The sequence below is a fragment of the Perca fluviatilis genome, chromosome 24 (assembly GCF_010015445.1).
Source record: "Perca fluviatilis chromosome 24, GENO_Pfluv_1.0, whole genome shotgun sequence".
NCBI lineage: Eukaryota > Metazoa > Chordata > Actinopteri > Perciformes > Percidae > Perca > Perca fluviatilis.
Window position 1 is genome coordinate 10,900,663 of NC_053135.1, and position 24,283 is coordinate 10,924,945.

At 38.3% G+C, this 24,283-nt stretch overlaps 2 protein-coding genes and 1 long non-coding RNA gene across 6 annotated transcripts; all 3 read left to right on the forward strand.

Moving 5' to 3' along the window:
• The first annotated feature begins 632 nt into the window (after window positions 1-632).
• On the forward strand, window positions 633-5,823 carry LOC120554113 (B- and T-lymphocyte attenuator-like). Its single transcript, XM_039792732.1, has 6 exons — window positions 633-1,206; window positions 3,784-4,110; window positions 4,237-4,281; window positions 4,392-4,520; window positions 4,606-4,640; window positions 4,736-5,823. Exons 1-6 carry the CDS (start codon window positions 1,101-1,103, stop codon window positions 5,036-5,038), a joined length of 945 nt encoding a protein of 314 aa, XP_039648666.1. The 5' UTR covers window positions 633-1,100; the 3' UTR covers window positions 5,039-5,823.
• Window positions 5,824-6,134: 311 nt separating this feature from the next.
• On the forward strand, window positions 6,135-17,681 carry LOC120554112 (leucine-rich repeats and immunoglobulin-like domains protein 1). 4 transcript variants are annotated; one of them, XM_039792727.1, is made up of 7 exons: window positions 7,624-7,735; window positions 9,610-10,543; window positions 11,559-11,885; window positions 15,321-15,647; window positions 16,988-17,032; window positions 17,183-17,290; window positions 17,505-17,681. In XM_039792727.1, exons 2-7 carry the CDS (start codon window positions 10,468-10,470, stop codon window positions 17,585-17,587), a joined length of 966 nt encoding a protein of 321 aa, XP_039648661.1. In that variant the 5' UTR covers window positions 7,624-7,735; window positions 9,610-10,467; the 3' UTR covers window positions 17,588-17,681. The 4 variants fall into 4 exon arrangements, with proteins under 4 accessions (XP_039648665.1, XP_039648661.1, XP_039648663.1 ...); XM_039792729.1 differs by having other exon boundaries at window positions 7,629-9,788; window positions 9,937-10,543; XM_039792730.1 differs by having other exon boundaries at window positions 7,629-9,717; window positions 9,937-10,543.
• Window positions 17,682-20,578: 2,897 nt separating this feature from the next.
• On the forward strand, window positions 20,579-21,458 carry LOC120554114. The gene is made up of 3 exons (XR_005638317.1): window positions 20,579-20,797; window positions 20,948-21,055; window positions 21,272-21,458. It is a non-coding gene; the product is annotated as an uncharacterized LOC120554114 (long non-coding RNA).
• Window positions 21,459-24,283: the final 2,825 nt, after the last annotated feature.

Here is a 24,283-nt window from a genome sequence, read left to right on the forward strand (position 1 = left end):
CCACCATAGTCCTCATAAATCCACCAGATTCCAAGTTAACGGACATCCGGCCTAAATGAGGGACATTCGGCAAAATTTCCGGCGGCACCGGAGCAATCCCGGAAATGGAACCTTGTGTAGACTAGGCCACCTATGATATGACAACTTGTTAAAGGTGGGCCTACATTTTACAACTGCTTATTTAGCCTACTTTTATCTGTATAGAAGTAGGACTTCAGATTTGGATACTTACATACATAACCTTCACTGTGCATATTATATTTCCCCAGAGTTTTAAAGGGACACAAGTTGGGGGACTTACACAAGATAAATAAAACAAATAGTTATCATGTAAGCCCCCAAAACAGTGGATCCCATTTCCCATAATACAGCTCAATCTTATCTATTTGAGCAGTCCTTTAAAACATGAATGATGCTGACTCATTGACAGAAAGCAGTCCATAAGCTGCTGATGTTGCTTGATAGCAACCACACACACACACGCACACACACACAGAGTGGGCATTAAGAGAGGCCACAGCATCCCCACCTCCCCTTCAGCGCACTGTGCATCCTCTGAAACCGCACTGCTGTGCACAAGGTCGCACAAGTTTGCAAGAGAGGCAGACGGTGAAGTTAAAAGAAAGGGAGAGAGGAGAGGAAGTCAGCTTGACGAGGGTGAACCACAGACACTGCCAAGAAATGATGAAGTCGCTGTCAAGGTGCACAGACTGAAACAAGACTCGGAAAAGAAAAGAGAGGTAACGTGAGAGAGAAAGATTGTAGTAAAGCATTAGATCCTTGCTATTGCTGTATTGTAGCCGGGTCAGCGCCTAAACCTGGGGGAACCCCCTAATCTGACATGTTTTACTGCATTGGACCTGCAACATTTAGAGAAGCAAGACCACCCACGACCTTCGCTCCCCTCCAGTGCACTCACAGCCCCTATACTCTAAAAGGAAAAGAGGCAGAGGTAGAAGGGAGCGAGCAGAGGGTAGAAAGAGGAAGCAGCGTGTTGCTAACTAAATCCAGCCTCGGCTTCAGCACTTCTCGGTTTTGTTAAGCCAAATAACGATGTGCTCAGAGGAACATTTCTCACTTGGATTGGCTGTGACTGCGAGATGACTGGGGTTTTTCTGAGTATTCCCATCATGAGGCCTTACCGCTGCTGGACCGTCCTGCATGTGTCCATCTTGGCAGGGCTGCTTCTCACCTTAAATGCTGACAGTAGGTTCTTAATGTTTTCGCATATTGTCCTGTCTCAGTATTTGTGTTACCTTTCCTTCCTCTGCAGGTCTGTTATGTGTTAAATCAGGACTTTGGACTAAAAAAGCTTTGTGACCATTATCCAAATACCCTGGTACAGGTTGGAGGCCTGATTTCTGTGTATGTCATTAATTCTAAAGTGCTGTGTACATGTCTACACAGGATATAGATTTAAAATACAACTGCTAAGTATGCAGGCAGCTTATACAGTTTTTAAAAGGACGAAGTTGGTATATCTCCCAAACCCAACAAGTTGTAACCGATATTAGGATTATGTTATTCTTCCTTGAACATGCCACATAATAATCTTATTATATAATTGTCTTTAAAATTATATCATATATACCTTGAACGTACGTTCAATTGACATGTAAAACTAATTGTATAATGTCGGTTTCAGGTGTTGAAAATACTTTCGGTTAACAGGAGGGTGTTTTTCACGCGTGTGGGAGCTTGATGGAAACACAGTTTTCACAAAAAAAAAAAAAAAGGCAGAAATATTTTTCAAAAACATGGAACAACTAAAAACAATTTTTCTAGAGCTTACTCATTAGCTTCATCAGTCGTCTACCCACTTGATGTTCCTTTGTTTCTATAAATTTCCGTTTCCAATATGTCCTTGCAACAGGAGTGGCGTGAATTCTTATTGTAACAAAGCTATATGTGCTGTGTGAATTACTTTATTTACTGCCACCGACCACAGTGTCATTCACATATTTGTCTACAAGGGTATTCTGTGGTTTCCTTTAATGTTGTGGTTTGAGGCCAGAGGAGGTACAGTATTATTTAATAGTGACTCATGTTGGTGGCATTGAGCAACCAACATTTAAAAATGGACTTTGTTCATAGAAAAATCATAATTATCCATATAGTACTACCACCATGTTACACCAGTATAGTTAACTTATTAAAAATGATAAAATAAGCCTTTAAAAACCCATTGGTTTACAAACAAAGTCAAAGCTGTTTTTTTTTTTGTTTTTTTTTTTGCAGATACATATTTTTCATAGTGACAAACCCAGTTGTCATGGAACTATGGATGTTTAGAATTTCAGTTTTTCTAAGCATTTTAATACTTTGATGTCTGTATTAAACTCCAGAACAGAGCTTGAATTGAACTGATTGATTGCTTAGTCAACGGCTGTTTCAAAGGTTAAGAATGAACTCTAGCTTGACGTTCGTGAACAGTGGAACGTGTTGTGTTAAAACTGACACTAATGCAGTTGCAGATTTCAGTGATTTATGCAAAGTAAATCGGAGGTTATCAGGGTGAAATTCAGATATGTGGGTTTAAAGTTTCCCTCGAGACGCTGTACGTTAGGTTGGGTTCACTCTCACTTCCTTCTCATGCAAATTGTGTTTCCACTTATCACAAAATGAAATGTCAGTTTCAGTGTTTCTTTAGTTACATTTTTTACCGTACTAAGATTTGCATTGCATATGATGGTACTTTTTCCTTCCTTTCACAATCTTACTAAGAAAGGCTACTTATGTGTAGGATTGGGCATCGAGAACCGATTCCTACTTGGAATCGATTCAAAACGTACGATTCCAGTGGAATCGTTTCTTTATTGGAATCGTTTTAGGATTTGGTTTCCAATCCGATCATCGCTTCCCAATTTAATATGCGTAAGTTTTGGTTTCCATAGCGGCCAGGCGCTTCTTGTGTTGCAGCCATGGAGCATAGTAAGCGGCGCTCTAAAGTGTGGCTTTATTTGTCATAGAAAATGTACTGTAAAACTGCAAACCACCATTGAATCAAAATAAAACGTATTCTCCTCTTATTTGTAAAAATAGGCATGTGACCAACTCCACCCCTCAAAGAATCGGAATCGAGAATCGATAAGAACCGGAATCGAAAGGAAGAATCGGAATTGGAATCAGAATTGTTAAAATGTGTATTTTAAATGTTTGGTGTCCTTTAACCAGTGTAACAACTCCCCTGAACCGTTCTCTTCAGGTCTTGCAACGTCTTAAAAGCCCTAGAATGCATTCAAAACTGGAATTTATTCAAAAGTCTTAAATGTTTTCTCTTGCCTGCAGTGAACAGTAATGTTAGTTGGTAATACTGCTAAATACAGCTCTACGCTCATCCACCCATAATTGGGAAGTGATGATTACTGGCAAAAAATGAATGAACTTAAATAAATTATTCATTTTTAATTGGTTAATCCATCCATTTTCCCTCTGCTTATCTGGATCCAGGTTGTGTGAATTTAATTGATTATATCATTGGGAATTATAGTCATAAAGTACTGAAAAAAAATTGGATATAATTGAGTTATTTTGGTGTCACAACCAGGTATGAAATTGTATTCTATGTGGTACTGAAAAGGCCTTTCACTTGGTAACCTTCAGAAACCATGATTTAAAAAACATTTTATTATACAATATATAGTGCTACACTGTTTTCAATATCTAATGTCATATTCTTTCATCATAAACTGATATCTGATTCAATTGCTCCATTACAATAAACTGTAAAGTAAAGATTGAATTAACCTATTCTGTATGTTATTTGTTATTTTTCTTTTGCAGGTCAGAATTCAACTTGCGACATAGAAATTAGAGTACGTCGCGGCACGGTTTATAAAGCTGTCCTTGGGGAAGACCTTCGGATTAACTGCCCAGTTGCTTTCTGCAACAATTCTCCACTGACAGTCTCCTGGTTTAAATATGAGACAACTAAACCTGTCCCTGTTGATGTCAGCAGTAGCAGTCACATTAAAACAGAGTGGACACATTTAAAGCCTTTAGAAGGGATATCGTATTTGATTTTCCAAAAAATACTCAGAAACGACTCAGGTCAGTATCAGTGTACAACTGGAGGCAGTCAGAGTCATAACATCTACGTCTCTGTCTATGGTGAGTGTAACATTTTTCACTAATTTAATACATCTATGCTAAACTGACCTAAGAAACCTGTGTTCACATTGTACAGCTCATATTTCTAACTGCTATTAACAAAATGTCTATCTTTGTACCTTATAGGTGAGGGTGAGCGTAATCTTACACGGAATGACACAATTAAGAAAAGTAATAGTATATATATAGTGTTGTGCTGCGACACTGCTATTCCACATGCTTTCCATGTCTTAATATTAATCTGATCCTTGAGTTTAATTCAGTCAAACTTCTTTTTATAGCAGGAGGAATGATTTTGGATCCTGGAGCCAGAGACGATCTATGGATATACATGTACTTTGCAGCTGGGATTGTGCCATTTGTCATCATAGTGATCATTTTATCCGTTGTATCAATGCGAGGGTGTAAAGGTGAGACGTTGTATAAATATGCCATACGCCACATGACTGTGACTCCAAAAACATAAACTAATTTCATCAAAATGCTATCATGCAGGGAAGCCAAAGAAAGAGCGGCAAACTGAAAATCAGGTAAGACGAGGATATATTTCAAACTTACAGTCCGTCCCATTTCCCCCATTTTCAACACTTTAATGCAAAATGCTTTTTTTTGGGGATGTTTTCAGTACATTGCGATCCCCATGGTCGAGCAACCCTTCCCACACGCCAGCATCCAGCCCTCGCCAAGAGGAACCCCCTCTGCGCCGCCGTCTCGGAGGTCCACCCGGAGGATTACATCACCCTCCCAACCCAATGAGCTGCCAGCACCACGAGACAATGAGGAAGAGGGGAGCTCTATTGTGTATGCTGCTCTCAACCATCAGCTTCCAGGGGCGGCTGCTGGGCCGCCACGGAGACAACAGGAGGAGACTTCAGAGTATGCGGCCATCCGTGTTAAAGACCCAGCACCCAATATAAATTACTTCTAAGTGGACCACAGCTCACATTAGCCGGAGTAAATAGGGCGAGGACCACATTTCAAACTGGTACATCCCAGAGGAGCTCAGCAGAGTGATTAAAAGGAGATTATCAGAAAACTCCTCTGCTCTCTTATCACAACATGAGGAAAATACAGTACAGACATCTACCCGAGACTCTAAAGATTTACCCTTTTACTAAAATTTGCATCTCTATCTGGTCCCTGCTGTTTCACTCTGATTGGAGACTCATTAGACCTCTGTTCAAGGTGAAGATTGGCTAGGCGGAGCTGTGCTGGGAATTTGTGAGGTCATCATGTACCAATAAGAATGGATACGCCCTAAACTAGCCAAATTAAAATGGAATGTAACCAAGCGGTCTCCACTCCATTTCAATTCAGGACCAAAGACAACGAGGTACCTATACTGTTTTGCTATAAGGTTGCCTTCTTTGCATCATCAAACAGTAAAAACATATCATTTTGCTGTTACTGACATTGTCCCGCTGAAGCCATGTTGCAGGATTTCTTCAAATATACAAGGCTGTGAGCGACCAAACTGCCAACCTGATCTCACAGAATAACGTGAAATGAACACGGCCCCTTAACTCAAAATCGGTGGCAGTGTCACGGAATCGCTGAAAAGTCCGTGATGGGCCCACGGGAGAATTCCGTGAAATGAAAACGGCCCCTTAAGTTAAGGAAAAGGTCGTGGGAGGGTGGGACAACAACGGTTGTTTAGGAAAAGAAGAACGGGACGGCCGTATACAGCAGACGGGTTGGGTTTAGGAAAAGAACAACGGGACGGTTGGGTTTAGGAAAAGAACAACGGGACGGTTGGGTTTAGGAAAAGAACAACGGGACGGTTGGGTTTAGGAAAAGAACAACAGGACGGTTGGGTTTAGGAAAAGAACAACGGGACGGTTGGGTTTAAGGAATAAGGAATCTTGACATGCGGGACACGATCCCTGGTCTCCTGGGTGAAAGTCCTGTGTTGTTTGACCCATCCACCACCCCAACCAACCTCCTCATGCAGATTTTTCGGCCTTTCATACTACTCGCTACCGTTGTCGCTCTTAATGCTACGTCATCTTCTCATTGACTTTACTCTGGCATCGTTTTCCGTGGTGGCCACACGGAATTTTCACAACATTCGTCCCACCACCACGTAATGCACTGTTAACATTTCGTGATCATTTCACGGAATTCTATGAGACCAGGCTGGAACTGCAGATGCACTGATCTAACACACGCTCTGATATTATAAATTGTCTGAGAGCAGACAAGTTAAAGGGTAAGGCTGGGGATACTCTGGGTTTTTGCTATTGTACAACAAATCCTATAAAAAAAGACCAACAAGATTGAATTGATCCTACTAACACATATTGTCTGTGTGTCCAAAACCTGATCTAACTTAGGTGAACTTCTAAAACATTGAGGAACCTCACTGTTGCACTGGGTGACATGTTTCTTTACCATGAACACACACACTCTAGTTTATTTTGACTCCCACATTCACCGTCCTGCTGTCACAAATACTCCCAAGAGAACCAAGTGTGTATTAATCCACAGCTGAAATTAGCCAAACAAATCCCTTTTTTACTCCTGTGTGAGTGATGTCTGTTCAAAGCTGCAGTGCCTCTACACCAGCTGTTTTAGGAAATTTACTTTTTAAAAATGAAACAATTATATTTGTGCTTCATTCTTAAAGTTTTGTCTTCTTAAGAACCAATGAGCTTGGGGTCAAGTGCCACAGACAGGATGGGCAGTCAGACAGTATTAAAAAAATAAACTAACGTGTTGGATTTTTGGTATTTCATTGGATTTGTTGACAATAAGAAAAATATAGAACTACACCAGCCTTATCCTGTAACATGCAAGTGGGAAAAGGGCTGAACCATGCTAAGAAGTCCTCTATCTGTAATTCTACAACATTAGAGGCTAAACGCAGCACCATCTCTTACCAAACTAAATGAGGGTTGTTTTTTTACAGAATATTTTTACAGAATATTTTTACAGAATATTTTTACAGAATATTTTTACAGAATATTTGCAGACTGTCTTCAGCTAAAGAGGATTAGTTTGTGATCTTGGTTTGAATGTTTTGTGGCATGCACTCACCGACGGTTCAAACTGTGACCTTGTGCTGTTGCACTTCCATGACTTGAATTCACTCTGACGAGTGACATCCCCTCTGATAACAGTAATGGTTTTATGGGCTTACAGACTGTTTACCACAGCCACTATTAGCACACTTTCTGACTATGTGAATGACGAATGAGCTTCTGTAATTTTGCTTTTCAAAACCTTTTATAATTGTTGTTTCATTTAACTTATGTGCAATCAAATAGCATAATGTGTAATCAAATAATATGTAACCATGACTGTTTGATTTGAATTAAGATTATATGACGCCGTCACTGCTGAGTTGCTTTTGTACCGTTTTTCCTGTAAACAATCTAATACGATGGAAACAAAAAATGTTTACTAGAAACCCCCCAGAGCTTCAGATGTAACTAGGTTAAAAAAAAAGTTATCAAAAGCAGGAAGTTAAGTAAAAACCACTGTGATCTTTAGAGCAGCCCTACAGTGATAGCTGTTTGACACTAGTGGATACAGTAGCTGGTTCCCACCATGAGACTTAACAACTGCCTGACCATCCTCCATGTGTCCATCTTAGCGGCTCTCTTCCTCACTTTGGATGCTGATAGTAAGTTTTTGTTATTCTATCTACCGTACATCGCTCACTCTCAATCTGAGCAGGTCTTTGTTTCTCTTTTGTTAATTAACGTGTTCAAGAATAGGAATAAGTTAAGCAATGTTTTGCATGTTAAAGATTATAAAGACCGAAAAGGTTTTAAATACATGTATTATACCTCACACATAAAATCCAGCGCAGGCGTACAGACACTCAAAGACTCAACAGCGCAGCGTTAATAACTTGACAAGGAAATAAACTAGATTGAATATGAATGTTTTTGGTTTAATTCCTATAAAAGGGAAAAAGTAAAAGACATAAGATTTTACTCTGTGGGAAAAAAACCTGAAGAAAACCAATGAATTCCTGTTAAAATGTAAATATCTGAAGAAATTGGGTCTCGGATGCTATAACGCAGTAACTTTAGCTCATTGTTTGCACCTCAGGGGGATCTTTATGGAGCATCTTTAGATGGTTGATGGAAAATATTAGCCATTCTTCTCATACAACCATTCCAGCAAGTAAAAATGACAAAGATTTAGCTTTTTTCTTGAGAAGAACGATTACAAGTAAAAAGCAGGCTACATACTGCATGGCAGAACAGCATTGTAATAAGGTAGAATCACCATCAAAGACATCGGGGCAGGCCTTTTGCTGTGAAATTAAGCCTCTTGGTCACTGTTAGCTTGGTCACTAGCTTCATACTTGGCATCACTTTCTCACAAGTTTCCCCGATCTCTAACATTAAGGAGTGTAAACTTAACCCTTGTGTTGTCTTCCCGTCGCCCATGCAACTTTTTGTTTTTCTATGCTTTTCCTGACTCTTTTCCTGATGTTGTCGTCACTTTTTCTGACGTTTTAGTTGCGTTTTTGCACATTTTAAAAACATTTTGTCGCTTTTTTCAACGTTTTTGAAGATTTTTTAGACTTTTGTCAATTTTTTTCAATGTTCTTTTACCATTTTCTTTTCCAAACCCTATAAGATTTGATAAAACACCCAAATCCAATGAAAACAGTGAACTGACCATTTATTTTACTTGTAAAGAGCGTTGTGTGGAACCACCCACGTTATCTTTTTTGGCAATTTGGTTGAAAGAAATCCAAATTTCTGATATATAGAAACTTTGAAAATGGGTCCTATTATCCCCGAGGATAACAGGAGGGTTATACAGTTTTAATTTAGATTTGAGGTCGCACAGAACCCAATGCAAAAAAAAAAAGTGCTTTAACCACAGAAATACCACACATGATTTGTTGACCTGAATTTGAAGTTTGATGGCTGCAGCTGCAACATTTCAAACCTTTTTTCTGTGCTCGGATTCTTTTCTTGTCTACTCCTGCAGACTGATTTTGAAAATGTTACATCACTTTTCACTGCTTTCATATTTTGTCATCCTCAGCTGGTATCACATTGCCCCAGTCATTTCTAATCTTCTGTCAGGTGAAGTTTCAAATTGTAAAGTTGAAATTAAAGTACGCAGCATGCTTCTCCTTGGAGAAGACCTTCGGATTAACTGCACGGTTGCTTTTTGTAACAATTCACCACCAGGACAGTCTCCTGGTATAAAGTTGGGGAAACTAAACGTGTCCCTGTCAAAGTCTGCAGTCACATTAAAACAGACTGTAAACTTGTAAAGCATTTAGAAGGGATATCGTTTTTGGTCTTTGAAAAAATACGCAAAAGTGACTCAGGTGTGTATCAGTGTAAAGTGGGAGGCAGTTTGAGTCCTGAGATCAGCGTCTCTGTCCATGGTGAGTGATCCTTCTGCACAGCATGGATTATACTGGACTGTACAGATGCTGAATTCACTCTCTCACAGTGACATCGCCATTTAGGCTTACATTCTTTACTGACGCGGAGTCAAATGTCCTCTTTTATCTCACAGAGACCCCAGAAGACACTTTCTGGCCATATGTGTACCGTGGCGTCGGACTCACAGTGTTTGTCCTCATAATGATAACTTTATGTGTTGCATCAAGATGCAGGTGTAAAGGTGAGGAGTTTGGATCTTTACATACAGTGATTGTTCAGCAGCAGAGGCACTCTGCAGACGTCCTGATGAAGGTCTAATCTAAAAAATTAAATAAAAACATGAAAAAATGCCACAAAAGAATAAGAACAAATATATAATACAGGACATATACTATATACATTACTATAATCATTCTGAGAACAGTAACTAATCTCTCCTGTTCTCAATCTAATCATGCAGGAGAATCCAGGGACACACCAGATCTGAGTTGCCAGCCCTCCCATGATGCATTGCCTCCCATTCATATCTATGAAAACGATTAGTAGTCCCCATATCTGTGCCTTGATATCAATCTGCTCACTTCAAATGATTCATATCAAAACATTTCATAGTATTCATTTCAAGATTTTGTAACCTGCAACTTGTATCTAATTTATTCACATTTTTCCTGATACTTGTTTATCAATGCTTGGCTTTGCTGTTATGTTTTGTATTTGTATGTAATATGCTTTGTGAATGATTAATGTGGTTCTCATGGCCTTAAAATGAACATGTACATTTTTACATTGACCAAATTAAATGATTAATTGACCCATTGTTTTTAAAATGATGTGTTTACTGTTGTGCATACTAGTAAGTGTAATGGGGATATGCATACGCCAAAGACCACCGAAAGCAGGAAGTAAAGTACACCATTGTTGTATCTAGAGCTGACAGTGATAGCTGTTCTCCACACGTGGACACAGCAGCTGGTTTTTGAGTGTGTCCACCATGAGACTTAACTACTGCCTGACCATCCTCCATGTGTCCATCTTAGCGGCGCTCTTCCTCACTTTGGATGCTGATAGTAAGTTTTTGTTATTCTATCTACTGTACATCGCTCCCTCTCAATCTGAGCAGGTCTTTGTTTCTCTTTCGTTAAGTAACACATTTACGAATAGGAATCAGATAAATAGATAGATAGAGATAGAGATAGATAGAGAGAGAGATACTTTAGTTATCCAGAAGGAAATGAAGGTGTCCAATAGCTTATACACAACATACACATAGACACACAGACATATGACATCCACGCACACATACATAGTACAAAAATACAAAGGAAGATATCAATAGTGTGCCCTTACAGTAAAGTTAGATTGTAGCATGAAATAATGTTTTGCATGTTAAAGGTTATAAAGAGTGAAAAGGTTTCAAATACACGTATTATGCCTCATACATAGAATCCAGAGCAGGGTACAGACACACCCAAAGACTCAATGGCGCAGCATTAGAACTCAACAAGGAAATAGATTGGACTTGAATGTAGTTAGAGTCAATTGAATTCCTATGTAGGAAAATGTAAAAGACATGAGCAACCATGTCATAAATGTAAAGCCTAACTGTGTAAAAAATAAAGACAACAACCGACATAATTGGCTTTGTAAAATGGAACTTGTAAAATGGGTCTGCTGCTATAATGCAGATTGTAGTTCATTGTTTGCACCTTAAGATGATCTTTATAAATATGCATAGATGGTTGATGTAAATTATTTTCTAACAAGAAGTACATTCATAATTACATAATGTTTAAACAAACATTTGAATTTGGAAGATTTTAAGTGGCACTAAACAAAAAAAGTGCTTTCACCACAAAGATCCCACTAATGACTTTAGACCTAAATCTATGTTTGATGGCAGCAGCTGCAGCATTAAAAACTTCATCCGTGATCTCATTCTTTTTTGTCTCATTCCTAGACTGATTTTTGAAAATGTTAGATCACTTTTCACTGCTTTCAGCTGGTTTTAGACTTTCCATCAAGCATGGATAAATTGGCCAATCTTTCCTAATCTGTATGTTTTTTGTTATTTTTCTTTTGCAGGTACGGATTCAACTTGCGACATAGAAATTAGAGTACGTCGCGGCACGGTTTATGAAGCTGTCCTTGGAGAAGACCTTCGGATTATCTGCTCAGTTGCTTTCTGCAACAATTCCCCACTGACAGTCTCCTGGTATAAATATGAGACAACTAAACCTGTCCCTGTTGATGTCAGCAGCAGCAGTCACATTAAAACAGAGTGGACACATTTAAAGCCTTTAGAAGGGATATCGTATTTGATCTTCCAAAAAATACTCAGAAATGACTCAGGTCAGTATCAGTGTCACACTGGAGGCAGTATGAGTCATAGCATCAACGTCTCTGTCTATGGTGAGTGTAACATTTTTCTCTAATTTAATACATCTATGCTAAACTGACCTAAGAAACCTGTGTTCACATTGTACAGCTCATATTTCTAACTGCTATTAACAAAATGTCTATCTTTGTATAAGAAAAATTGATATATAGTGTTGCAATGCTATTCCACATGTTTTCCAAATCTTTATTAGACTGGGTAAACCCAGCCCGATCTGCCGGTGATTTGATTTCTTCCTGCAGCTCAGGCTGGAAACCTGTACATTTATCTATCCAGCTTCCGTTACAATTTTGCAGGGACCAATCACAAACTGGCTTATCCACCTGGCGCGCTATTGGCGGGTTTAACACGATGAAGATAGAGAAGCGACCAAGCAGCTTCTTGTTTACATTACAACAAGCGACCGCGAAGAGGCGACCCGTTGATGCCGCTGTCGCTGCTTGGTCTGATTGGTTGAAGGACTATCCAATCACGTACAGAGTCATTTGAACTTTGCCAGATGATCACGCCTCTTGTGCAGTAGAAAATACAGAGCAGACTCCCCAGACTAATGTTCAGTCTTAAAAGATCGAGCTTGGTCTGATGATAGCCAGACTAAATCTTTATATAAAAGTGCTCATATTATGATTTTTGGCTTTTCCCCTTTCCTTTATTGTGTTATATATATATATATATATTTTTTTTGTGCACGTTATAGGCTTCCAAAGTGAAAAAGCCCAAAGTCCCCTCCCCCAAAGGGACTTACCATCTCCAACAGAAAACACTGTTCACAAACTGCTCCAAACAGCTCTATTGTAGTCCAGCCTTTACTTCAGAGACAAACGTGCGTCACTTTGTAACACACATTATAATGCTCGCCTAGCTGCTAGCGTGGCACACCCTCATACTCTGCTTCTGACTGGCTAGTAGTCCTTACTGAACATGTGCGACTCCCAACACAGATCGAATAGAAGTGAGATGCCTCACTCTGTAGCTAAAACAGAGAGCTCAACACACGGGGTGAAAAGAGGAGCTGCAGCAATGTGCAGTACAACAAAAATATGTTTTTTTTTATTAAACCATGTAAACCTATTCTGAATCTGATATAACCTCTAAATACAATTATGAACCTGAAAATGAGCATAATATGAGCACTTTAATCTGAATCCTGTTCTTTCAAACATCTCTGTCAATGGTGAGTGAGCCTTTCTACACAGCAGCATTATACCTAAACTGAACTGTAGAAGCAAAAACCTTTATTATTTCCCAAATAATCCGATTGAACTTGATTCTTCTGTGGCAAATAAACAATCTGAATGCTTTTCAGGTGAGGTCAAGCTCACCACTGTTACATGGACGACTTTGGAACCAGGTAAGAAAACCGAACTCACTCTCTTACAATGAGTTATGGCGGTTTCTGCAACGCAGTTTAAGGGTAAAGGACCACAAACACAACATGATCCTTTCATGAATCAACTTTTCATACATGCTTCTTTGATGGTGAATCAACTCTTTTATCTCGCAGAGAGCACAGAAGAGACTTTCTGGCCAAATGTGTACCGTGTTGTTGGAATCATGGCGTTTGTCATCACAGTGCTAACTGTATGGGTTGCTTCAAGCTGTGGGTGTAAAGGTGAGAATTTCTTATTTTTGCATACAGTGAATGTTTAGCAGCAGAGGCACTCTGCAGACGTCCTGATGAAGGTGTAATCTGAAAAGACAGAACAGTAAGAAAACATGAAAAATGCCACAAAACAATAAGATTAAATATGTTATACAGGAACTATTAATTATTATAATTCTGAGAACAGTAACTAATCTCTCCTGTTCTCAATCTAATCATGCAGGAGAATCCAGGGACACACCAGATCTGAGCTGCCAGCCCTCCCATGATGCATTGATTACAACCACTATCTATGAAAATGTTTAGTAGTCTCCATATCTGTGCCTTGATATTAATCTGCTCAGTTAAAATGACTCATATCAAAACATTTCATAGTATTCATTTCAAGATTTTGTAACCTGCAACTTGTATCTAATTTATTCACAGTTTTACTGATACTTTTTTTATCAATGTTTTGATAACTTTGCTGTTGTGTTTTGTATTTTTATGTAATATGCTTTGTGAATGATTAACTCATGGCCTTAAAATGAACATGTACATTTTTACATCTGACCAAATTAAATGATCAATTGATAAATTTCTTTAAAATGATGTGTTTACTGTTGTGCATACTATTAAGTGTAATGGGGGTATGCATACGCCAAAGACCACCGAAAGCAGGAAGTAAAGTACACCATTGTTGTATCTAGAGCTGACAGTGATAGCTGTTCTCCACACGTGGACACAGTAGCTGGTTTTTGAGTGTGTCCACCATGAGACTTAACTACTGCCTGACCATCCTCCATGTTTCCATCTTAGCGGCGCACTTCCTCACTTTGGATGCTGATAGTAAGTTTTTGTTATTCTATCTACTGTACATCGCTTCCCTCTCAATCTGAGCAGGTCTTTGTTTCTCTTCGTTAAGTAACACATTTACTTCGAATAGGAATCAGATAAATAGATAGATAGAGATAGAGATAGATAGAGATAGAGATACTTTAGTTATCCAGAAGGAAATGAAGGTGTCCAATAGCTTATACACAACATACACATAGGCACACAGACATATGACATCCACGCACACATACATAGTACAAAAATACAAAGGAAGATATCAATAGTGTGCCCTTACAGTAAAGTTAGATTGTAGCATGAAATACTGTTTTGCATGTTAAAGGTTATAAAGAGTGAAAAGGTTTCAAATACACGTATTATGCCTCATACATAGAATCCAGAGAAGGGTACAGACACACCCAAAGACTCAATGGCGCAGCATTAGAACTCAAAAAGGAAATAGATTGGACTTGAATGTAGTTAGAGTCAATTGAATTCCTATGTAGGAAAATGTAAAAGACATGAGCAACCATGTCATAAATGTAAAGCCTAACTGTGTAAAAAATAAAGACAACAACCGACATAATTGGCTTTGTAAAATGGAACTTGTAAAATGGGTCTGCTGCTATAATGCAGATTGTAGTTCATTGTTTGCACCTTAAGATGATCTTTATAAATATGCATAGATGGTTGATGTAAATTATTTTCTAACAAGAAGTACATTCATAATTACATAATGTTTAAACAAACATTTGAATTTGGAAGATTTTAAGTGGCACTAAACAAAAAAAGTGCTTTCACCACAAAGATCCCACTAATGACTTTAGACCTAAATTTATGTTTGATGGCAGCAGCTGCAGCATTAAAAACTTCATCCGTGATCTCATTGTTTTTTGTCTCATTCCTAGACTGATTTTTGAAAATGTTAGATCACTTTTCACTGCTTTCAGCTGGTTTTAGACTTTCCATCAAGCATGGATAAATTGGCCAATCTTTCCTAATCTGTATGTTTTTTGTTATTTTCCTTTTGCAGGTACGGATTCAACTTGCGACATAGAAATTAGAGTACGTCGCGGCACGGTTTATAAAGCTCTCCTTGGAGAAGACCTTCGGATTAACTGCCCAGTTGCTTTCTGCAACAATTCCCCACTGACAGTCTCCTGGTATAAATTTGAGACAACTAAACCTGTCCCTGTTGATGTCAGCAGCAGCAGTCACATTAAAACAGAGTGGACACATTTAAAGCCTTTAGAAGGGATATCGTATTTGATCTTCCAAAAAATACTCAGAAATGACTCGGGTCAGTATCAGTGTCACACTGGAGGCAGTATGAGTCATAGCATCAACGTCTCTGTCTATGGTGAGTGTAACATTTTTCTCTAATTTAATACATCTATGCTAAACTGACCTAAGAAACCTGTGTTCACATTGTACAGCTCATATTTCTAACTGCTATTAACAAAATGTCTATCTTTGTATAAGAAAAATTGATATATAGTGTTGCAATGCTATTCCACATGTTTTCCAAATCTTTATTAGACTGGGTAAACCCAGCCCGATCTGCCGGTGATTTGATTTCTTCCTGCAGCTCAGGCTGGAAACCTGTACATTTATCTATCCAGCTTCCGTTACAATTTTGCAGGGACCAATCACAAACTGGCTTATCCACCTGGCGCGCTATTGGCGGGTTTAACACGATGACGATAGAGAAGCGACCAAGCAGCTTCTTGTTTACATTCAACAAGGCGGCCACCGAAGAGAGGCGACCCGTTGATGCCGCTGTCGCTGCTTGGTCTGATTGGTTGAAGGACTATCCAATTGCGTACAGAGTCATTTGAACTTTGCCAGATGATCACGCCTCTTGTGCAGTAGAAAATACAGAGCAGACTCCCCAGACTAATGTTCAGTCTTAAAAGATCGAGCTTGGTCTGATGATAGCCAGACTAAATCTTTATATAAAAGTGCTCATATTATGATTTTTGGCTTTTCCCCTTTCCTTTATTGTGTTATATATATATATATATATATATATATATATATATATATATATATATATATATATATATATATTTTTTTTTGTGCACGTTATAGGCTTCCAAAGTGAAAAAGCCCAAAGTCCCCTCCCCCAAAGGGACTTACCATCTCCAACAGAAAACACTGTTCACAAACTGCTCCAAACAGCTCTATTGTAGTCCAGCCTTTACTTCAGAGACAAACGTGCGTCACTTTGCAACACACGTTATAATGCTCGCCTAGCTGCTAGCGTGGCACACCCTCATACTCTGCTTCTGACTAGCTAGTAGTCCTTACTGAACATGTGCGACTCCCAACACAGATCGAATAGAAGTGAGATGCCTCACTCTGTAGCTAAAACAGAGAGCTCAACACACGGGGTGAAAAGAGGAGCTGCAGCAATGTGCAGTACAACAAAAATATGTTTTTTTTTATTAAACCATGTAAACCTATTCTGAATCTGATATAACCTCTAAATACAATTATGAACCTGAAAATGAGCATAATATGAGCACTTTAATCTGAATCCTGTTCTTTCAAACATCTCTGTCAATGGTGAGTGAGCCTTTCTACACAGCAGCATTATACCTAAACTGAACTGTAGAAGCAAAAACCTTTATTATTTCCCAAATAATCCGATTGAACTTGATTCTTCTGTGGCAAATAAACAATCTGAATGCTTTTCAGGTGAGGTCAAGCTCACCACTGTTACATGGACGACTTTGGAACCAGGTAAGAAAACCGAACTCACTCTCTTACAATGAGTTATGGCTGTTTCACATGCATTTTAAGGGTCAAAACCCACCAACAAACATGATCCTTTCATGAATCAACTTTTCATACATGCTTCTTTGATGGTGAATCAACTCTTTTATCTCGCAGAGAGCACAGAAGAGACTTTCTGGCCAAATGTGTACCGTGTTGTTGGAATCATGGCGTTTGTCATCACGGTGCTAACTGTATGGGTTGCTTCAAGCTGTGGGTGTAAAGGTGAGAATTTCTTATTTTTACATACAGTGAATGTTTAGCAGCAGAGGCACTCTGCAGACGTCCTGATGAAGGTGTAATCTGAAAAGACAGAACAGTAAGAAAACATGAAAAATGCCACAAAACAATAAGATTAAATATGTTATACAGGAACTATTAATTATTATAATTCTGAGAACATTAACTAATCTCTCCTGTTCTCAATCTAATCATGCAGGAGAATCCAGGGACACACCAGATCTGAGCTGCCAGCCCTCCCATGATGCATTGACTACCACCACTATCTATGAAAATGTTTAGTAGTCTATCTGTGCCTTGATATTAATCTGCTCAGTTAAAATGACTCATATCAAAACATTTCATAGTATTCATTTCAAGATTTTGTAACCTGCAACTTGTATCTAATTTATTCACATTTTTACTGATACTTTTTTATCAATTTCTTTGATAACTTTGCTGTTATGTTTTGTATTTTTATGTAATATGCTTTGTGAATGATTAACTCATGGCCTTAAAATGAACATGTACATTTTTACATCTGACCAAATTAAATGATCAATTGATAAATTTCTTTAAAATGATGTGTTTACTGTTGTGCATACTAGTAAGTGTAATGGGGGTATGCATACGCCAAAGACCACCGAAAGCAGGAAGTAAAGTACACCATTGTTGTATCTAGAGCTGACAGTGATAGCTGTTCTCCACACGTGGACACAGTAGCTGGTTTCTGAGTGTGTCCACCATGAGACTTAACTACTGCCTGACCATCCTCCATGTGTCCATCTTAGCGGCACTCTTCCTCACTTTGGATGCTGATAGTAAGTTTTTGTTATTCTATCTACTGTACATCGCTCCCTCTCAATCTGAGCAGGTCTTTGTTTCTCTTTCGTTAAGTAACACATTTACGAATAGGAATCAGATAAATAGATAGATAGAGATAGAGATAGATAGAGATAGAGATACTTTAGTTATCCAGAAGGAAATGAAGGTGTCCAATAGCTTATACACAACATCCACATAGGCACACAGACATATGACATCCACGCACACATACATAGTACAAAAATACAAAGGAAGATATCAATAGTGTGCCCTTACAGTAAAGTTAGATTGTAGCATGAAATAATGTTTTGCATGTTAAAGGTTATAAAGAGTGAAAAGGTTTCAAATACACATATTATACCTCACACATAGAATCCAGAGCAGGGTACAGACACACCCAAAGACTCAATGGCACAGCATTAGAACTCAACAAGGAAATAGATTGGACTTGAATGTAGTTAGAGTCAATTGAATTCCTATGTAGGAAAATGTAAAAGACATGAGCAACCATGTCATAAATGTAAAGCCTAACTGTGTAAAAAATAAAGAAAACAACCGACATAATTGGCTTTGTAAAATGGAACTTGTAAAATGGGTCTGCTGCTATAATGCAGATTGTAGTTCATTGTTTGCACCTTAAGATGATCTTTATAAATATGCGTAGATGGTTGATGAAAAATATTTTCTAACAATAAATACATTCATAATTACATAATGTTTAAACAAACATTTGAATTTGGAAGATTTTAAGTCGCACTAAACCAAAAAAAAGTGCTTTCACCACAAAGATACCACAAATGACTTTAGACCTAAATTTATGTTTGATGGCAGCAGCTGCAGCATTAAAAACTTCATCCGTGATCTCATTCTTTTCTGTCTCATTCCTAGACTGATTTTTGAAAATGTTAGATCACTTTTCACTGCTTTCTGATTATGACATCATCAGCTGGTTTTAGACTTTCCATCAAGCGTGGATACATTGTCCAATCTTTCCTAATCTGTATGTTTTTATTATTTTCCTTTTGCAGGTACGGATTCAACTTGCGACATAGAAATTAGAGTACGTCGCGAACGGTTCATGAAGCTGTCCTTGGAGGAGACCTTCGGATTAACTGCTCAGTTGCTTTCTGCAACAATTTCCCCAACGACATTCTCCTGGTATAAATATGAGACAACTAAACCTGTCCCTGTCGATGTCAGCAGCAGCAGTCACATTAAAACAGAGTGGACACTTTCAAAGCCTTTAGAAGGGATATCACATTTGATCTTCCAAAAAATACTCAGAAACGACTCGGGTGAGTATCGGTGTCAAACTGGAGGCAGTTTTAGTCATAACATCAACGTCTCTGTCTATGGTGAGTGTAAAATCTTTCACTCATTTAATACATCTATGCTAAACTGACCTAAGAAACCTGTGTTCACATTGTACAGCTCATATTTCTAACTGCTATTAACAAAATTTTTATCTTTGTATAAGAAAAATTGATATATAGTGTCGCAATGCAACATGTTGTCCAAATCTTTATTAGACTGGGTAAACCCCAGCCCGATCTGCCGGTGATTTGATTTCTTCCTGCAGCTCAGGCTGGAAACCTGTACATTTATCTATCCTGCTTCTGGTACAAGTTTGCGGGGACCAATCACAAACTGGCTTATCCACCTGGCGCGCCTATTGGCGGGTTTAACCATGATGACGATAGAGAAGCGGCCAAGCAGCTTCTTGTTTACATTCAACAAAGAAGGCGACCACGCGAGCGGCGACCGTTGATGCGGTCTGCTGCTTGGGCTGGTCTGATTGGTTGAAGGACTATCCAAATGCGTACAGATTAATTTGAACTATGCCCGTTGATCCCGCCTCTTGTGCAGTAGAAAATACAGAGCAGACTCCCCAGACTAATGTTCAATCTTAAAAGATGGAGCTTGGTCTGGTGATAGCGAGACTAAATCTTTATATAAAAGTGCTCATATTATGATTTTTGGCTTTTCCCCTTTCCTTTATTGTGTTATATATATATATATATATATATTTTTTTTTTTGTGCACGATATAGGTTTACAAAGTGAAAAAGCCCAACAGAAAACACTGTTCACAAACTGCTCCAAACTGCTCTATTGTAGTCCAGCCTTTACTTCCGTGATGAACACGCGTCACTTTGTAACACACATTATAATGCTAGCGTTGCTGCTAGCGTGGCACTCCCTCAGACTCTGCTTCTGACTGGCTAGTAGTCCTTACCTAGTTACTGTGCATGTGCGACTCCCAACAAAGATGGAATAGAAGTGAGATGCCTCACTCTGTAGCTAAAACAGAGAGCTCAACACACAGGGTGAAAAGAGGAGCTGCAGCAATGTGCAGTACAACAAAAATATGGTGTTTTCTTTTTTTAAATTAAACCATGTAACCCTATTCTGAATCTGATATAACCTCTAAATACAATTATGAACCTGAAAATGAGCATAATATGAGCACTTTAATCATAATCCTGTTCTTTCAAACATCTCTGTCCATGGTGAGTGAGCCTTTCTACACAGCAGCATTATACCTAAACTGAACTGTAGAGATGCAAAAACCTTTATTATTTCCCAAATAATCCGATTGAACTTGATTCTTCTGTGGCAAATAAACTATCTGAATGCTTTTCAGGTGAGGTCAAGCTCACCACTGTTACATGGACGACTTTGGAACCAGGTAAGAAAACCGAACTCACTCTCTTACAATGAGTTATGGCTGTTTCACATGCATTTTAAGGGTCAAAACCCACCAACAAACATGATCCTTTCATGAATCAACTTTTCATACATGCTTCTTTGATGGTGAATCAACTCTTTTATCTCGCAGAGAGCACAGAAGAGACTTTCTGGCCAAATGTGTACCGTGTTGTTGGAATCATGGCGTTTGTCATCACGGTGCTAACTGTATGGGTTGCTTCAAGCTGTGGGTGTAAAGGTGAGAATTTCTTATTTTTGCATACAGTGATTGTTTAGCAGCAGAGGCACTCTGCAGACGTCCTGATGAAGGTGTAATCTGAAAAAAAGACAGAACGTAAGAAAACATGAAAAATGCCACAAAACAATAAGATTAAATATGTTATACAGGAACTATTAATCATTATAATTCTGAGAACAGTAACTAATCTCTGCTGTTCTCAACCTAATCATGCAGGAGAATCCAGGGACACACCAGATCTGAGCTGCCAGCCCTCCCATGATGCATTGACTACCACCACTATCTATGAAAACGTTTAGTAGTCTCCATATCTGTGCCTTGATATTAATCTGCTCAGTTAAAATGACTCATATCAAAACATTTCATAGTATTCATTTCAAGATTTTGTAACCTGCAACTTGTATCTAATTTATTCACATTTTTACTGATACTTTTTTATCAATGTTTTGATAACTTTGCTGTTATGTTTTGTATTTTTATGTAATATGCTTTGTGAATGATTAACTCATGGCCTTAAAATGAACATGTACATTTTTACATCTGACCAAATTAAATGATCAATTGATAAATTTCTTTAAAATGATGTGTTTACTGTTGTGCATACTATTAAGTGTAATGGGGGTATGCATACGGCCAAAGACCACCGAAAGCAGGAAGTAAAGTACACCATTGTTGTATCTAGAGCTGACAGTGATAGCTGTTCTCCACACGTGGACACAGTAGCTGGTTTCTGAGTGTGTCCACCATGAGACTTAACTACTGCCTGACCATCCTCCATGTGTCCATCTTAGTGGCGCTTTCCTCACTTTGGATGCTGATAGTAAGTTTTTGTTATTCTATCTACTGTACATCGCTCCCTCTCAATCTGAGCAGGTCTTTGTTTCTCTTTCGTTAAGTAACACATTTACCGAATAGGAATCAGATAAATAGATAGATAGAGATAGAGATAGATAGAGATAGAGATACTTTAGTTATCCAGAAGGAAATGAAGGTGTCCAATAGCTTATACACAACATCCACTATAGGCACACAGACATATGACATCCACGCACACATACATAGTACAAAAATACAAAGGAAGATATCAATAGTGTGCTCTTAGAGTAAAGTTAGATTGTAGCATGAAATAATGTTTTGCATGTTAAAGGTTATAAAGAGTGAAAAGGTTTCAAATACACATATATACCTCACACACAGAATCCAGAGCAGGCGTACAGACACACAAAGACTCAATGGTGCAGCATTAGAACTCAACAAGGAAATAGATTGGACTTGAATGTAGTTAGAGTCAATTGAATTCCTATGTAGGAAAATGTAAAAGACATGAGCAACCATGTCATAAATGTAAAGCCTAACTGTGTAAAAAAATAAAGACAACAACCAACATAATTGGCTTTGTAAAATGGAAGTTGTAAAATGGGTCTGCTGCTATAATGCAGATTGTAGTTCATTGTTTGCACCTTAAGATGATCTTTATAAATATGCATAGATGGTTGATGTAAATTATTTTAAACAAGAAGTACATTCATAATTACATAATGTTTAAACAAACATTTGAATTTGGAAGATTTTAGGTTGCACTAAACAAAAAAAGTGCTTTCACCACAAAGATCCCACTAATGACTTTAGACCTAAATTTATGTTTGATGGCAGCAGCTGCAGCATTAAAAACTTCATCCGTGATCTCATTCTATTCTGTCTCATTCCTAGACTGATTTTTGAAAATGTTAGATCACTTTTCACTGCTTTCTGATTATGACATCATCAGCTGGTTTTAGACTTTCCATTAAGCGTGGATACATTGTCCAATCTTTCCTAATCTGTATGTTTTTTGTTATTTTCCTTTTGCAGGTACGGATTCAACTTGCGACATAGAAATTAGAGTACGTCGCGGCACGGTTTATAAAGCTCTCCTTGGAGAAGACCTTCGGATTAACTGCCCAGTTACTTTCTGCAACAATTCCCCACTGACAGTCTCCTGGTATAAACGTGAGAAAACTGAGGTCCCTGTCTCTGTCCCTGTCGATGTCAGCAGCAGCAGTCACATTAAAACAGAGTGGACACTTTCAAAGCCTTTAGAAGGGATATCATATTTGATCTTCCAAAAAATACTCAGAAAGGACTCGGGTGAGTATCGTTGTCGAACTGGAGGCAGTCAGAGTCATAACATCTACGTCTCTGTCTATGGTGAGTGTAAAATCTTTCACTCATTTAATACATCTATGCTAAACTGACCTAAGAAACCTGTGTTCACATTGTACAGCTCAAATTTCTAACTGCTATTAGTGTTGTGCTGCGACACTGCTATTCCACATGCTTTCCATGTCTTAATATTAATCTGATCCTTGAGTTTAATTGAGTCAAACTTCTTTTTATAGCAGGAGGAATGATTTTGGATCCTGAAGACAGAGACGATCTATGGATGTACATGTACTTTGCAGCTGGGATTGTGTCCTTTGTCATCATAGTGATCATTTTATCCGTTGTATCAATGCGAGGGTGTAAAGGTGAGACGTTGTATAAATATGCCACAAAACAATAAGATTAAATATCTTATACAGGGCCTATTGATTATAATAGAGATTCTGAGAACAGTAACTAATCTCTCCTGTTCTCAATCCAATCATGCAGGAGAATCCAGGGACACACCAGATCTGCGCTGCCAGCCCTCCCATGATGCATTGACTACCACCACTATCTATAAAAGTGTTAAGTAGTCCCAAATGTCTGTGCCTTGATATTAATCTGTCATAGTTTCATAGTATTCAGTTTAAGATTTGGTAACCAGCAACTTATATTTGATTTATTCAATTTGTTTATCAATGCTTGGCTTTCTTGTTACTTTTTGTATTTTTATGCAATATGCTTTGGGAATTATTAATTGGGTTTTCATGCCCTTCAAATAAAACAAATGTTCTTTTACATAGATAAAAATAGGATACATTCCTTCATATTGATGCATTTAATATGTTGTGAATAACGTTGGATATTGCTGTTGACTTCATTTTGTGCTTTTGTGTTCCTGTAAATCAAGCTGTAATAACACAGAAGTGAAATTTGTCACATGAGAAACCGCGATTGTTAACATTCACCAATGTGTGTGTGCAGAATGTAACACATTCAAAGGTAAATAGTTTTGTTTCCTGTACAGGCAACTCTCTTGTGTTCACACGTCCGGTGCAGATACCCTTTTTAAATGTGATTGTCTGTGTGTGTGTGTGTGTGTGT